Source organism: Astatotilapia calliptera, chromosome 14 (assembly GCF_964374335.1).
Source record: "Astatotilapia calliptera chromosome 14, fAstCal68.1, whole genome shotgun sequence".
NCBI lineage: Eukaryota > Metazoa > Chordata > Actinopteri > Cichliformes > Cichlidae > Astatotilapia > Astatotilapia calliptera.
In genome coordinates, this window is record NC_137435.1 from 37,221,962 (window position 1) to 37,239,495 (window position 17,534).

The following is a 17,534-nucleotide window of genomic DNA, read 5'->3' on the forward strand; positions in this document are numbered from 1 at the left end:
CATGTTAGGGCCTGTTTATTTTATTTTAGGAATTGTAAAGTTTTGAAAATATTTTAAGCTCAAAGCTTGTATTTTTATCTGACCGGTAGTGCCAAGGATGCGTAGGGCAGAATCGGTACCATCAGACATCAACAATCGGATTGATCACACAGCCGAAGTCTCAGTGCAGTTTGGCACCTTACCAAAGGCACTAACCAAAAGGGTAAGTGCAGTTTTCTAATATGTGTTATATCTCATTCAGGTCTGCTCTAGCTCTTTCTATTCTTCAATACTGAAATGGAGAAGATTGTTGAGATCAGTGTGCAAGAAATAAATAATGTGAAATAATTGAAATAATGGACTCCTTGTGTGTTTGGAGGACCCTGTCCCCAGTATTAACCAGCTGGAATCCAGCAGTAACCCGTCATCAGCCACCTCTTCCACACCTTCCTCTCCAGCACATTTCCAGCAGAGTAACCCTTCAAGCGTAAGTGCCACCCCCCCACCTAACCCATCACCACAGAGCTCCTGGGACAACCGCTTCAACTTCCCAGGTATGCAACATAATAAAGACAGCATTGTTTCACTCTTAGAAACGATATATTTAACTATAAATTCAATTAAACATTAAAGTTGTAGAAATTACATCTCTAACAAAAGTGAAAAGTGTGTTTTTGTGGAAAATAAGGCCTCATTTGTTGTCAGGAAGACTTTGTTGAGATGTGGGACTAGGGGAATGTTTACAGCCCTGTGAGTCTTAAGAGCTTGAAAAAAAGATGACAGCTGGACATCTTTAATTTATGAAGATGTTTCAATTCTCATCAAAGAGGCTTCTTCAGTTGTAAAAAAAACGCTGGAGAATTCGAGGTATACCTTAAACTGCACCTTTTGTGTTTAAAAAAAACATTGATTAAAAAAATATTTGGTGAGTTATTCCAAATAAGTTTAAAATGATATGAAAATCAGTGTACTCTGTTTTTATGTAGATTTTTGAGAATAACCAACTTTTATTTTAAAACTGGGCTGCATGGCAAAACCAGTTTTTCATGTTTAAAAGTGTCAAGTGAATGATTGAGCATGTGAGCATCGTGATCTGTCTTTGAACCATTCAAAGAATTGTTGTAAAGTGTTTTATTGTCAAACTGGTTAAAAACATTTTTAAATGCTCAAACGTGATAGTTTGACAGCTTCAAACTATGTTGGATTTAACATCCTTTGTCCTCATGTCATGTACTGCAAGTATCCAAGCATCAATTTGGAATGATGATAAGTAGTTTTGTAGTAGTGCAATGCTCTCAAGCTGAGTTTTCCAACAGATGTTCCTGCCTCCACATGCAGCGTTCAGCATTCTGGCAGTCACAATGAGTCTGGGTAAGAGAATACAACATTCATGTAGCGATCCAATGATGCACTTTTATTTCATTCATATACTTACTATCATGAGTTCAAGTCAGATTTGGTAGGAATTCAAACAGTAGCAGTGCTTTACCAAACAGTCCACTTACATAGTACACTTTCTAAATTACTTTAAAGTTCACAAATGGCTCTTTCAAACTGTATGTTAGCATTTAACATTTGTAGGTATAGTTTGATATTTCTCCTTTCTCTTTCTTTCTCCTCCTCCACCGCTGCTCTCTCTCCTTCCTTATTTCCCCCTCATCCTCTTCCTCCTTACCTCAATCGAAGTCTCTAACACATGAAAGCTTACGTGTACATAAACATACTTATTTATCCCCAATATTGTCACAATTGCTTATTGTCACGAGATTAGACATGCGACCCTCCCCTTTCCAGTTTACTATGAGCTGTGTGAACAACAGCTGATTGAAGTGTTTGTTCCACTAAAAAGAAAGTTTCACTAACACAAGTTAGCAGCACCTAACAACAGCAAAAATGGCAGCACTAACTGGCAGAAAATTTGAGGATATCTTCGACAACTCACCATCTGTCATTAAAGAGAGGTGAGCTTCAATGACATTGACTTGCATTGGACTCTTTTGCAAGGTTTTACAGCCTTCCTCCTCTTTTTATATTGACACAGTGAGTCACTCTCTTTATCCACCAGAGCAACGCAAATTTTAAGATTTTTTTAAAAAGTATTGTTAGATTGACCTGTATATCACTGCGGTTTTTCTTTTAAACTCTTTTTTAAAAAAATCCAGTATTGCTATGTAGAGAGCACACACTGTACATAAATAGTATTTATGGTGATATTCAAAATTATTATTGTTAATGTTTTTGTAAAACATAAACTAAAACCTAAAAAATAGTTTATTTACAAAATTTTCTTGAATTTGTAAAACTCATAAGATAACATGAGTTGGAAACAAATGGCATCTGAGTTTCTGCTGATATTACATCCTATCAAAATACTGACCACCTTTATTTGTGGTTTTAGGAAACTCCATTCCTGGGTCTGCCTCCTTGCAGGAGAATAAAGTCGAATCTTACATCACATTTTTCTAGCTTTAGGGCACTTACACTGTAAGCCATTTGTTCATATATGTCACGGTCAGCAGGAGCTGACTGCGAGAGTGTGAAAATGAGGTGCGGACATAGGGGGAGACGGAGCAGAGCCTTGAACAAAAAGCGAGCTGTTTTATTCAGACTGGTAGACATGAAAAGAGCCCAAAACAAGAACGACAACTAAACTGGAACCCATTCTGGGAAAACTAACTGAAAATTCTGATCAAACATGATAACGGTGACAACTAAGATTACTATGAGTTCTATGATTATGACTAGACGTGGAAACACAGACGTTCTGGCAAAGAGAATGGAACACGCAGACTAAAGGGGTGATCAGGGGAAGTGGAATCACATGACACAAATGAACATAGTGACACCAGAGGGGAAGTGTAAAACTAAGCACATTGAACGAGGAAACGCCAGACCTTCAAAATACAACAGGAAACACAGACGTAGAAACGACAGCACCAACTAGACAACATGAAATATGCTGACACGAAATACATGGCAGACTACATAAAGGAAACCAGAACAGACTTACAGAAGAGGACATAGATGGACCTAAACTAGAATAGGCTCAACTAAAACCTAACTAATAATGCAACACCAGAACTACACATATTATTCTAAGAAAATACAAATTTACCAAAAAACACTCAAAATGCTGGGTCAGAGACCCAGCCACTGACAATATAGTTCTTTATGCGGGCCGGTGTTTTTGGATTGGAGCACCTTGATAAAAGCCTCACATGCAAACTCTATAAAATAAGGCTCCAGCAGGGTTTGGAACAAAATAGTTTTGCTGCCCAGCACAATGCCGGGACATGGAAAGAGGAGAAAGAGGAGCCGTTTTGGCAGCCAGTAGCTCTCAGCAAGTTTCCAAATGTAGTTATTCTAAAGATAAATTAATTAGTTACAAATTTTGGTGAATTCTTGTTAATTTCTTTGGTTTCAGGATGGTGATTACTGAGACACAAATAACAGCCACAGAACAGGGATTGGTGAGTAATAGAAGCCACATAACTTATTTTCTGTACAGCACTTTGGTCCTGTGTTGGGTATTTTAAAGTGCTTTATAAATAAAATCTGATTGGATTGGATTGCAGTATATTAAATTAAAAAGATGAAGGGAAAAGGATGTGATTTGCTGGTTTGTCTCCATTACATGTATATTTTACTCATGTCATTTTCCTTTGGTTTACAGTACTTGCCAATGCACTGTGCTAAAGCATGTTCCTTTTTTTCTGGCACTGACATCCATTTGGTAACTTTTCAGCTTCTTTCAAATGTTCCAAATTTTGTTATTTTTCAGCCTTTTGTTCAAACGATTCAATTCATTCTTGTCTCACAAATCTACACACAATACTTCAGCAAAAGCAAGTTTTTGGCTGCTTTGTTAATGTATTAAAAACTGTTCCATTTCTATTATCCTATTCCAAATATTCAGACCTTGTATTTAGTACTTTGTTAGAGACCCATCCTCGTGTCTTCTCATTAATGATCCTACAGCCATAACCAGAGGTCCTGTATTGAACATTCCCATTAGGCAGTACTTTTTTGGTGGAAACATTAAATGATGTGTTGGCTATATTAACATCAGACCTACCCAGTGTTCGGGACGTTTTTATTCCTCGCAGAACTGCTTCAGATCCAGCTGATTCATTCAACACCCAGTGTGACTGTCTATATGAGGTTATTTCACAGTATCTCTATTCAGAATCAGAATCAGAATCAGAATCAGAATGGGTTTATTGCCAGATGTTGAGGTTTACAACATTAGGAAATTGCTGCGGTGCTTCAGTGCAGACAATAAGAATTAAAGTGCTATGTAGAAAGAAAGATATGTGCATGAGATATATACATGAGAATAAGAATTATGAGTGCTACGTAGAAAGATATATACATGAGTGCAGGTGGTGATCAGTGCCAAACATGAAATGATGCAGTGACACAGCGTAGGGTCATGTGTTAGTGGCGGGTACAGTCATGTGGTTATTGTTCATGTGTCCAACAGCAGAGGGGAAGAAACTGTTCTTGTGGCGAGAGGTTCTGGTGCGAATGGACCGGAGCCTCCTGCCTGAGGGGAGCAGGTCAAACAGACTGTGTCCAGGGTGAGAAGGGTCAGCTGAGATCCGAGCTGCACGCCGCAGTGTCCTGGAGGTGTACAGGTCCTGCAGAGATGGGAGTCTGCAGCCAATCACCTTCTCAGCAGAGCGCACAACACGCTGCAGTCTCTGTTTGTCCCTGATAGTGGCTCCAGCGTACCACACGGTGATGGAGGAGGTGAGGATGGACTCGATGATTGCAGTGTAGAACTGCATCATCGTCCGTGTTGGCAGGTTGAATTTCTTCAGCTGCCTCAGGAAGTACATCCTCTGCTGGGCCTTCTTGATGACGGAGGTGATGGTGGGCTCCCACTTCAGGTCCTGGGTGATGGTGGTACCCAGGAAGCGGAATGAGTCCACAGAGGTGATGGGGGTGTCAGTCAGGATGATGGGGGGGAGTGGGGCTGTGTGCTTCCTGAAGTCCACAATAATCTCCACTGTCTTCTGGGCATTCAGCACCAGGTTGTTGTGGCTGCACCAGGACACCAGACGTTCAACCTCCCTCCTGTAGGCAGACTCATCCCCGTCCGAGATGAGTCCAATAACGGTGGTGTCATCTGCAAACTTGATTAGCTTGACAGACTGGTGGGTGGAGGTGCAGCAGTTGGTGTACAGGGAGAAGAGCAGAGGAGAAAGAACACAGCCCTGAGGGGAGCCGGTGCTGATGGTCCGGGAGTCCGAGACATTCTTTCCCAGCCTCACGTGCTGCTTCCTGTCCGTCAGGAAGTCAGTGATCCACCGGCAGATGGGATCAGGCACATTCATCTGGGAAAGCTTGCCTCGGAGATGGTCTGGAAGGATGGTGTTGAAGGCAGAGCTGAAGTCCACAAACAGGATCCTGGCGTAGGTTCCTGGGGAGTCCAGATGCTGCAGGATGAAGTGTAGGGCCATGTTGATGGCGTCGTCTACAGACCTGTTGGCTCTATATGCAAACTGCAGGGGGTCCAGGAGGGGGGCCGTGAGGGTCTTGAGATGGGAGAGAACTAGGCGCTCAAATGACTTCATGACCACAGATGTCAGAGCCACGGGTCTGTAGTCATTTAGTCCAGTGATCCTAGGTTTCTTGGGGACAGGGATTATGGTAGAGGACTTGAAGCAGGCAGGCACATGACATGCCTGCAGTGAGGAGTTGAAAATGCCAGAAAACACTGGGGCCAGCTCGTTTGCACAGTGTCTGAGGGTGGCAGGAGACACACCGTCTGGGCCGGGAGCTTTCCGAGCATTCAGACTCCTAAACTGCTTCCTCATATCTGCTTCATGAATATGAAGAGTTGTGGTCGGAGGAGGTGGTGTGAAATCCTCTTTTGTGTGGGGTGAGGGGGCGGGTGTTGCAGGTGAACAGTTTGAAGGTGGTGATGGCTCTATGGGGGGGGGAGAGGTGGGGGATTGGATTGAGGTCTAGCCTGTAATGGATTTGCTGGGATGTTTAGTTGGGTTTATTATATTTCTTTATTTAACTTAAGCTCATTTCCTGCCTGCCATTATCTTTGAAGATATTGGTAAACATTTCCTCCTAATGACGATGAACTTTCCAGGCTAAATGGCAGCAGCATCCCAGTGGAGCAATCTTTTCATACTCTTCATACTGATGGATGTTATTTATTCCATCAAATATTTCTTCCAGCAACCACAAGAATTGTATAACTATCCAAAACACTTTTGGTCTGAATGGAGAATTACAAGACTGCAATACCTATTTCACATTTGTATACCAAGTGCTGCTATTTCCAGTAATAGATATCAAAGTGTTTAACATCAGTGTTCACTTTCATTCTTCTGCCATGTGTTACAGGAAGAGGAAGGAGAGGAAGGAGAGGAAGATTACACAGCTATGGATAAAGAAGAAGCTGACCAGACTGACACAAAAAAGAGTTATTCCAAGGAAGAGTATGATGAAGATGGTCTGGATGATCTACCCTCTTCTATATGCCGCCGTCAGGCTGTTGGCCGTTCTGGGGTCCCCATCTCTCGTAAGGTCAGCCAGACCAGTGTCTACCTCCAGGAGTGGGACATCCCGTATGAGCAACTACAGCTGGGAGAGCTTATTGGAAAGGTGAAAGCAGATTTGTATTGTAGAAATATAAAATCCTGTTCAAAAAATGAAAAGAAAAAACATTATTATTAATTTAAATTTTGGCTTTATGTCCAGGGTCGCTGGGGTAAGGTGCATAAAGGTCGCTGGCATGGTGAGGTGGCCATTCGCCTTCTAGAGATTGATGGAAACAATCAGGATCATCTGAAAGTCTTCAAAAAAGAGGTTATGAACTACAGGCAGACCAGGCACGAGAACGTCATCCTGTTCATGGGTGCATGCATGGCTCCTCCTCATCTTGCTATTATCACCAGGTACTGCCGCATGACTGCTCACCTAAACACTGCATTGTCACTCGTGCTGGCTTCCCCCCATTTCAAGTGCAGTTCCAACCACAAGTGCATATGTGCACTGTTGTATATAAAGTTCTATACAAAAAGTTGTTTGCTGCTTTTTTGACTTTTTGTGATGTGATGTTTATTTTGTAACCATACTGCATGTGTTTCCTCTGCAGTTTCTGTAAGGGTCTGACTCTGTATTCTGTTGTAAGAGAAAGAGGTCACCTGCTGGACATAAATAAAACCAGACAGATTGCACAGGAAATCGTTAAGGTAAGTAATACCTGCATATTATATTGGTTGATAAATAAGATGGAATTGTAGCCAAGAAATGCCAAACATACACTATGTACATTATATAACAAGTAGGAAAATGTACTGTTTTGGATACAATGTCAAGATTGAAATATGCTGCACTTCAGCATGTTTTGGTGCTTCCCCTCATCCCCAGTGCCACGATTTGAAAAAGTTTAGTGTCACACGTAAAATAAAAATCTACACAACGAGGCTTTAAACATATAAACTAAAAATATCTACTGTTGGGTCGTCTTCATTTTCTTTTTGTGAATGTAGGAATATCTTTTGTTCAGAAAATCTTTGTTTGTTGCAGGGAATGGGTTATCTTCATGCTAAAGGCATCGTTCACAAGGATCTGAAGTCCAAGAATGTGTTCTATGACACAAACAAGGTGGTGATTACAGACTTTGGCCTGTTTGGAATGTCTGGTGTGGTACAAGAAGGCAGGTAAGAGTGAAAGAAACTGCATCTAGGCAATAAATTTATGGTGAGCCGTGTTTTTTCTCCTAATTATTCTTCTCTGTGTTTCTGTGTTTAGAAGAAAGAATGTGCTGCGGATACCACAGGGCTGGATCTGCTACCTGGCTCCAGAAATTGTTCGAAAATTGAGCCCAGAGGTTGATGAGGACCAGCTGCCTTTCTCCAAAGCTGCTGATATTTATGCTTTTGGGTATTGACTAGTGCCATTTATACTAGAAACTATTAATGTGATATTGAAGCTATAGTTTATATTATGCAGTTCTGCCTTTTAGGTTCTTAACCTTTACTTTGTTATAATTTTATATTAGCTTGTTTTTGTGTTTTCTGTGGTACATAACAATTGTTTAATTGTTTGGTTTTCTCGAAGTTAAATCAGGATTTTTACTGTTGCCAGCTAACATAGTAAAGTTGTTTTTGTAGAACCATAAATTCAGCTATCCAGACATGATGTGCGACTTTTAGCTAGAACTGCACACAGTTTTTTAAAACCTTTGTTTCTATTTTATTCATGCTCCATGTTGCATATTTGAGCACATGATGTAAGAAAATGTAAAATAATGTAGTACATGAAAGGATCTTGTGTCATTTCCAGCACAATCTGGTATGAGCTGCAGATGCGAGACTGGCCAATTACCAACCAGCCTGTGGAAACTATAATCTGGCTAGTGGGTCGTAATGAAGGCATTAAGAATGTGCTGTTAGAGTCCAATCTGGGCAAGGAGGTCACGGTGAGTCTGAAGATCATGTCTACGAAAAAACTGACCCTGTTGGTAACTGTCAACAATTTACAATATATATTTTCTTTGTTCCTAATGTGGGAAATGCTGTTGATGTAACAGCAGTATTAATAATAATCATCATAATAATCATAAGTATTGCATTTCAACATCAACACAGCACAGCATAATGACATTACTAGTGTTGTAAGAGCGAATGGTAGAAATAAAACACCGAACACATCTTTCCTTGCCACACAGTTGTATTGTAGAGTTGTTCAGTGTGATTTATACAGCTTCTGTGCTGGTCTCCCAGTTTAGACTGTTGTTGATGTTACTTGTACTTCTCCACTACATCAACATCCGGTTCTAGGATACGCATGGGCTATGTAGCTGTTACTTTCACCACTGGTCTGGTCTAATTCAGGCCTAGCTGAGTTCAACACCCACGGGGAACAACTCTGGCTTATTGCCAGTAAGGCAGACCAACAGTTGTACAGAGACCAAATGGCTCATAGTTACGGACCAGACGGCCCTCAGAGAGCACTCCAAGGGATGCAGGAAAAAGCTTTCTCCAAGTCTGCAAAAAACACGTAGACTCATTGGGCAAACTCTCACCTGCCTCCAAATATATTTAAGAGTTTGAAGAGCTTGTACAGTGTTCTGCAACCAGGATGAAATCTTCACTGTTCCTCCTGTATCCTAGGTTTAACTAACAGACAAGCTCTTCTTTCCAGTGCCATAGCATTGACCTTTCCAGGGAGGCTGAGGAGTGTAACTGCTGTAACTGTAACTGGAGTACACCTTCTGGTTCCCAATCCTAAAGATAGGAACCGCCACCCCAGTCTGCCAGTATAGAGGCACCACCCGTGTCAACCAAGACAGCCCTACAGCTTCCATAGGCTTTTGGAACTCAGGGCGAAATTCGTCCGCTAAGGACTTGTTTCAAGCTGTTGCTCCTAAGTGGTTGATGGCTTTCGTGGTGGTGATGGGGCCATCAAGCTGAAAAAGGAGTCCTATCAGGTTGGATTAGCCTGTAGGACTTCAGAGGAAGCTGATGGGTACCAAAAGGCCAAACTAAATGTGGTTCAGGCGGTAGCTGAAGCAGCAACTCAGGTTTCGGAGGACATCAAAAAGAAAAGTAAAGAAAAGAAAAGAAAGAAAGCAAAGGCATAAATTTGTAAAATTTCAGTTTCATCACCATGCATCAAATGTTTTCAGTTCTCAACAAATTTTGTTTAGCATTGTCTTGAAATAAGAAAAATCTTTTCTTAAAAGGCATCTTCTGGATAGCAACACGTGTAAAGTATTAAAAGTATTAATATTGATTATATTATTATTATTTTCATATTGATTAAAATTTGATTACCAACCAATCACCATGTTCTATCTGTTACCTACCATCCCAACAGGAGATCCTGTCTGCCTGCTGGTCCCTTACGGCAGATGACAGGCCACCTTTCACCCAGCTAGCAGGCATGCTGGACAGACTCCCTAAACTCAACCGCAGGCTTTCTCACCCTGGACACTGGAAAACAACAGAGTAAGTGTCATGGAGTGACAGTAAATTCATAATCTGGGTGAACCAACCCACTACACTATATAACATCAACATTCAAAATGTTTACCTATTTATTTTAGTCATTGCTCATCAAAATCTACATTTTCATTTCAGAAAAATTTGAAATTTTATGAAGCTAAGAGGAACCATTACACCATCAGTCAACAAAAATGCTGTAAATAGTGTTTTTTAAAGAAATGTGAAAAATGTAAAGCTGGCCTGCTGATGATCAAATGATATATATGTACATACTTAGACTGTTTTTAATGTGACTACTGTTTTGTTTTGAGGAACGAATGAATAATGTATCAAGTAAATGCATTTTTTCTACTTTGGCAAATTAGGCACTATCTTTACTTTTTCTTCTGATACGTGATAGTGTTGATCACAGTCTGTAATGTACTGCATTTCTCTTTTTCTTCTGTCTTCAACTTCCTCTTCTCTGGATGTTGCCTGATTCACCTTGGCCTGTTCCTGTTGTGCCTCATCTCCTGACGGCTTCCTTTGGGTCCTGCATTTCCATCTTTATCTATGATCTTGTTTCCTTTCTTTCTATTTGCTTACTTGTTTTCCAACATTCCTGTTTGTCTCCTGGGTCCACTCCTATTTTGGTTAAGGACACTGGAAAATCATGAATGCCTGAGACATCACTGCCATCAGCATATCACTAAGTCAGGCAGTGAGAGCTTGTTAAATTGACTGAAAATATGATATGAAAGATGCAGCTCTGACAGATTTCCTATAAGATCGGATATTATGCATGCACCAGCCAAAATTTGTATTCTAGATGAAAACCAGCAGATGAAACCTTTTAAGTTCTGTCAGGGATGTCACTTCTGCTCACTAGTTTGGAACCCCTTTCAAAATGTAATTGAAATGAGTGAAGATTATAGATTATAAGTAAATGAGGAAGTAATTTCGGACACCACTGAAAACAGTGACATCATAATACCTGGGTTTAAAAATGCTTTGCTTTCATCTTTATCTCTTTTCCCTTGATTAACCTGTGTGCCTACTTCCCCCCACATTTCTAACTCCCAACCTTCAGTGAATGTAATTCTTCTTATATATGTTTAAATGTGAGTGTAGGCATAGTCTCATGGCTGTTTGAGTTATCTGCACAGTTAACTAAGAGCTGCTGGTTTCAGCTCTTAGTTAATTTAAAATACAATTTACTTCAAGGGTTCCACCAGAGTTTACTTTCAAAGGGTCAGTTCCCAATATACACCCAGTAATTTTTTAAGTTACTTAATAGAAAAAGTGTTGTGCTTATAAATATACATTGATTATTATGTAATTATGATGCAGTCTCATAAACTTAGAATTAGTCCAATAAAATACATCAGTGCAGATTTCTTCTAATCTTCTTCTAATCTTGAGTTGTTGATTTAGTTTTTTCCAGAGTTTATTGTCCTACAGCAGCCACCATAGCTACCATTAGGTACTTGAATTGGAAGAGAAGAAAACAAAATTCAGTTGGCTGCAATCTAGTGACATCTAGTGGAGAGAAACCGACAGCTCTTTGCAGAAATTGCTTTTTGGTTTGTTTGTGTTTTGTTGTTGTTGTTGTTTTGTTTTTTACAAATTTTCTACACACTGAAGAATATGAATATAGAAATAATTTTAGCATTAACAGTCTGACTCAAACAGTCTCTCAGTCTGCCACTGTTCTAATGTGGAATTTCTGCCTCTTTGATTCATAATATATCTCCAAAACTGAAAGTGTTTGCCCAGACTGAGTTCACTGTAGTGCAAAAGGCACCATGGAAATCATTTACCTCTCTACCGAAGTAATAAATATCACAGACAGATATGAGTTACTATTTATGTTCCACTTTGGCACAATGAAAGATAAAGATGATAGAACTGACCCTTGGAAAAGCGATTCCCTCAAAATAACAACTTTGCTTTTTTTATTTCTGTTGCAATTTTATAAGATTCCCTGAAGCTATGAAATAGCTAAGTAGTTATGAATAGATGACGAATGTTGTGGTATCGAAACCACGATAGAAAGACACCGCAGTGCTCCAACAACACTTGACAGAATGCAGCTGTCACACACTGCCACCTGATTAGTCATCATTAATTTATCAGAGGGCAAACCACTGAGTGATACCACCCACAGTGGGATATAAGAAGAGATACAAGTTATCGGTCTACTTTAACTTCTTATAGGACAACAGTAAGCGGAAGCACAGTAATAGAAAGAATGTTTTCATTATAGAATAAGGAAGATTGTGACAAGAAGCAGTGCACCCTTGCGCAATTTGCATTAGTGAGCAAGACATGGCTGTTGTGTTTGTGAGTTTTCTTTCCTCAAAGCCCAATTTATGATGAGAAAATTGAACTAATGCATATATGTAAATACAGTATTTTACTGCACGTTGTATTTTATACATGTTTGTGCAAGGGTTGAGTTTTAAAATGTTTTTGTTGGTACTATATTTATGTATGAGACTGTTGTTGGTGGATTGTTTTCCTTTTCTTGTTTCCATTTTTCTGTTTTTTGTTGATACTTTCAAGGCTTTTTGTCTGAACAATTTAAGACATTAAACTTGATATTTTGATAAGTGACTTGGTGTTCACTATTTTATAACAGTGTTTGTAAAAATAGCCATACATTTATTTTAAATGAATCTACACTATCAACTGGACATAGTGGTGGTAGAGATGCAGAAGAAGAGGGCCGTAGCAACATCAGGAAGAAGGAGCACGAGAAGCTGGAGAAGTACTAAGGGTTCAGAGAAGAGAAGATCTGGAGGGTGAAGGTAACTGTGGTCCCAGTGGTAATCGGAGTACTCAGTGCAGTGACCCGCAAGCTAGTGGCTCCAGCAGATCCCAGGAACAGCATTGCAGATCTCTGTCCAGATGAGCGCAGTCCTAGGAAAATAAAAAGATATTGCGCAGGACCTTCAAGCTCCCAGGCCTCTGGTAGAGGACCTGAACTTGAAGGATAAAGACCGCCTGGAGGGGGCAAGAGGGGATTTTTTAGCCAGAGTGAAGCTGACGCCCCACCAACATGAAAAGTAAAGGCAAATAGGCGTTAAGAGAGGCATTAGAGCGGTTAGTGCTTCGTTTTTGCAGATTTGTGCAGGTACAATTATCATTTGTGCTGCTTTGGTTTTTGAGATATTAATATCATCTATACTGAGGCTGATACTCCATCCCCAGAAGCAGTAATATCGCTTAACGCAGCAGCCAGATTACTAACTCGCTCTACCAAGCGTGTTCACATCACTCCCATCTTATATTCTTTACATTGGCTCCCAATAGAGTTTAGAATTCGCTTTAAAATTCTTGTTTTAACATACAGAGCACTAAATGGCCAGGCTCCAGATTACTTATCCAAGCTTCTTTTAAAATACACTGCTGCTCGTCATCTCCGCTCACAGACTCAGAGTCTCTTAGTTGTTCCCCGTACACGATTGAAGACAAAAGGGGACAGAGCCTTTCAGTCTGTTGCACCAAGGCTGTGGAACAGTTTACCACTACAATTACGTTTGCTTGACTCTGTGGATTCTTTTAAAAAACAGTTAAAAACTCTTCTGTTCAAACAAGCCTTTTGTTGATCTACATATTTTATTTTATTTTTTTTACATTATTTACATTTGATTTTTTACATTGTATATAATGTCTATTGATTTTATTGTTTATTTTAATATTTTAATATTTGTGTACAGCGCTTTGTGATTGCCTGTCTGCGAAAAGCACTTAATAAATAAAGTTTACTTACTTACTTACTTACTTAACGCCAAAAAGGCGTTCGATCGGATTGAGTGGGATTATCGTTTTCACACACTTTGGAGGTTTGGTTTTGGTCCTAACTTTATTCATTGTATCAAGCTCATTTACACTAATTGGACTGCTTCAGTCTATACCAACGGTACCTCATCAGAACCCTTTGTTCTTCACAGAGGGCTCCCGTAGACGGAGGCAAGACCCGAGGTGGCGGGGTCTGTGTTTACATCCGTGACGAGTGGTGTCGTGATGCCACTGTAGTACGCAAACACTGCTCATCACTGGCGGAGTTCATGATCGTGAAGTGTCGCCCTTTCTATTTGCCCAGGGAGGTAAGTTCGATCTTGTTGGTCGCTACCTATATACCTCCATCTAGCAACAACAGCGATAGAAATGCGGCGCTGAACGAACTGTATCAGGCCATCAGTGAGCAACAAACAGCACACCCAGACGGTTTCATCATCCTCGCAGGAGACTTTAATCATGCTGATCTTAAAACTGTTCTCCCAAAGTTTCATCAGCATGTACATTTTCCAACAAGGGGAGACAACATATTGGACTTGGTCTACACACAGGAAAAAGGAGCATACAAAGCCATCCCCCTCCCCCACATCGGCACCTCTGATCACCTCACTGTTATGCTAATGCAAGCATACAGACAGAGAGTGAAGGTCATCAAACCTGTTATGAAAGAGATAAGAGTGTGGCCACAGGAGGCCACCTCTGCTCTTCAAGACTGCTTTGGGTCAACTGATTGGGACATATTCAAGGAAGCAGCCACCTACAATAACATCATAGACATCGAGGAGTACACAGACACGGTGAGCTCATACATCACCAAATGCATTGATGATGTAACACAAGTGAAAGGTATCACAACTCGAGCCAACCAGAAGCCATGGCTAACAGGAGATGTCCACAGGCTGCTGAAGGCCAGAGACAAGGCCTTCAGAGCTGGGGATGAAATAGGCCTGAGAACAGCGAGAGCCAACCTGTCCCGTGGCATCAGGAAAGCGAAACAGGACTACACACACAAGATAACCTCCCACTTCAATGATAGCAAGGACGCAAGAAGCCTATGGCAAGGCATCCAGGCTATTACAGACTACAAGCCTGTAGCACGTAGCTGTGAGAGCGACACCACTCTGCTCAACAACCTGAACAGCTTCTTTGCACGATTTGAAGCACAGAACAACACACGCCCACAGAAAACACCACCACCTCCACACGACCAGCCTCTGTGCCTGTCTGCTGCCAGCGTGAAGAGGACACTCATCACCATCAACGCCCGGAAAGCAGCGGGTCCAGATAACATCCCTGGTAGTGTGCTGAAAGACTGCGCAGAGGAGCTGAAGAATGTCTTCACAGACATCTTTAACACCTCCCTGAGGCAAGCCACTGTTCCATCATGCTTCAAGACTGCCACCATCATACCTGTGCCAAAGAAACCATCCCCAGCCTGTTTCAATGACTACCGCCCCGTGGCACTGACACCCATTATTATGAAATGCTTTGAACGACTAGTCATGTCACACTTCAAATCCACCCTACCTCCCACCCTGGACCCACACCAGTTCGCATACAGAGCGAAACGATCCACAGAGGATGCAATCTGCTCTGCCCTCCACCCAGCCCTAACTCATCTGGACAAGAAAGACTCATATGTGAGAATGCTGTTCATAGACTTTAGCTCAGCATTCAACACCATAATACCACAACAACTCATCTGTAAACTGGACAGACTGGGCCTCAGCACCTCCCTCTGCAACTGGCTGATGGATTTCCTCAGCCAGAGGCCTCAAGCGGTGCGAGTGGGCAACAAGGTCTCAAACAGCATCACCCTGAGCACGGGGGCTCCACAAGGCTGTGTGCTCAGTCCTCTGCTCTTCACCCTGTTGACACATGACTGCACACCAACCTACAGCTCCAACCACCTTGTGAAGTTTGAGGAGGACACAACGCTGGTGGGGCTCATCACCAAGGGCGATGAAACCCACTACAGGAAAGAGGTTGAGCTCCTGACCACGTGGTGCAGAGACAACAACCTCCTGCTAAATGTTAGTAAGACCAAGGAGATTATTGTCAACTTCTAGAGAGGCCACACCTGTCACCCCCCATTGACCATCGACGGCGCTGCGGTGGAGAGGGTGAGCAGCACCAAATTCCTGGGGGTGCACATCAGTGAGGACCTCTCCTGGACCACCAACACAGCATCACTGGCCAAGAAAGCACAACAGCGCCTCTACTTCCTGCGCAAACTCAAGCAGGCAAGTGCTCCACCACCCATCCTGACTACATTCTACAGAGGCACTATTGAAAGTATCCTCTCCAGCTGCATCACTGTGTGGGGCGGTAGCTGCACTGACTATAACAGGAAAGCTCTACAACGCATTGTGAGAACAGCTGAGAGGATAGTTGGTGTACCACTCCCCTCCCTGCAAGACGTTTACACCACTCGCCTCACCCGCAAAGCCATCACAATTGTCAACGATGCAACACACCCCGCGCACTGTCTGTTCAGCCTCCTGCCCTCTGGAAAGAGATACAGAAGTCTCCACTCCCGCACTACCAGGCTCACCAACAGCTTCATCCACCAGGCTGTGAGACTGCTGAACTCTCTTCCCTCCCGACTCCCAGCCAGCAGAATCACCAGATTGGCAGAAGTATAGGAAGACAGATTGGACTCTACTCCCCCCCCCCCCCCCCCCCCCCCCAACTCATTTAATCGAATGGTGTCTTCATTTATATGGAATAATAAAATGTCTCGTATAAGAAAATAATTTATGGAAAGACCAAAAAATATAGGTCGGCTCTCACTGCCAAACCTGCACACATATTATTGGGCGGCGAATCTCAATACCATCTCTTTATGGCTAAAGGACTGGAATGATCAGATCCCTGCATGGCTACAGATTGAAAGGGTCACAAGCAGGCCACATTCACTCCCAGCTTTACTCTGTGCACCCCTACCACCTCTAGTTAATAATGTTAAAGATAACATAATTGTTACTCAATCGCTACGCATTGTAAATCAGTTTAAAAAACATCTGGGTATTCAGAGTATTTCTATTCACTCTCCAATAATACGTAGCCATCTTTTTCAACCATTCTTAATGGACAATGGCTTCAAAATTTGGTACGACAGGGGCATTCACAGTATTGAGGATATGTATATTAATGATACGTTTGCTAGCTTTGAACATCTATCTAGGAAATTTGGTCTGACTAATAACCATTTTTTTGCAATACTTGCAAATCAGAGATTTTATACGTAAAAAGGTTGCTAATTTTCCTACTTTCCCCCCTCCTTCCTGTTTGGATTCTATACTAAGGGTCAATGAGATGAAAAAAGGCAGAATATCATTTATTTACTCACATATTATGGATAGTTGTAACCTGTCTATTTCATACATTCAAGAACAGTGGGAGAATGATTTGGGTGCCCAGCTGTCTGACGAAGAATGGGATATGGCTCTTACCAGGATCCATTCGTCTTCTATATGTCCAAGACACTCCCTGATACAATTCAAAGTGTTGCACAGGTTTCATTTTTCAAAAGCTTAACTAGCAAAAATATTTCCAAACATAGACCCATCTTGTGATAGATGCACAGACTCCAGCTACTTCCCTTCATATGTTTTGGTCCTGTCTGAAAATTGCTCCTTTCTGGTCATCATTTTTTGAAGTCATCTCTAAAGCCTACGCCTATAACATCTCGCCTTCCCCTTGGTGGCAATTTTTTGGTTTTTTCTCTGGTATAGCGACTTCTGTTCCCTCTGCCCATTTACAGAGAAGGTCATTGCCTTTTTGTCATTATTA

General features: G+C 41.6%; 1 protein-coding gene across 5 annotated transcripts in view; it reads left to right on the top strand.

Moving 5' to 3' along the window:
- LOC113036074 (kinase suppressor of Ras 1-like) overlaps nt 1-12,551 on the top strand; it is a 58,380-nt gene extending 45,829 nt beyond the window's left edge. For 3 of the 5 annotated variants that reach the window (XM_080289083.1, XM_080289086.1, XM_080289085.1), the window contains 13 exons: nt 90-202; nt 359-533; nt 1,296-1,350; nt 3,404-3,449; nt 3,653-3,712; nt 6,346-6,606; nt 6,703-6,899; nt 7,100-7,196; nt 7,534-7,667; nt 7,759-7,890; nt 8,293-8,428; nt 9,829-9,959; nt 10,595-12,551. In XM_080289083.1, the coding sequence (XP_080145209.1) occupies nt 90-202; nt 359-533; nt 1,296-1,350; nt 3,404-3,449; nt 3,653-3,712; nt 6,346-6,606; nt 6,703-6,899; nt 7,100-7,196; nt 7,534-7,667; nt 7,759-7,890; nt 8,293-8,428; nt 9,829-9,959; nt 10,595-10,676 (1,619 nt within the window). In that variant the 3' untranslated portion in view covers nt 10,677-12,551. Of the gene's footprint in view, nt 1-89; nt 203-358; nt 534-1,295; nt 1,351-3,403; nt 3,450-3,652; nt 3,713-6,345; nt 6,607-6,702; nt 6,900-7,099; nt 7,197-7,533; nt 7,668-7,758; nt 7,891-8,292; nt 8,429-9,828; nt 9,960-10,091 lie in introns of all 5 variants that reach the window. The other 2 variants (XM_080289084.1, XM_026192116.2) reach the window with 2 other exon arrangements.
- Nucleotides 12,552-17,534: the final 4,983 nt, after the last annotated feature.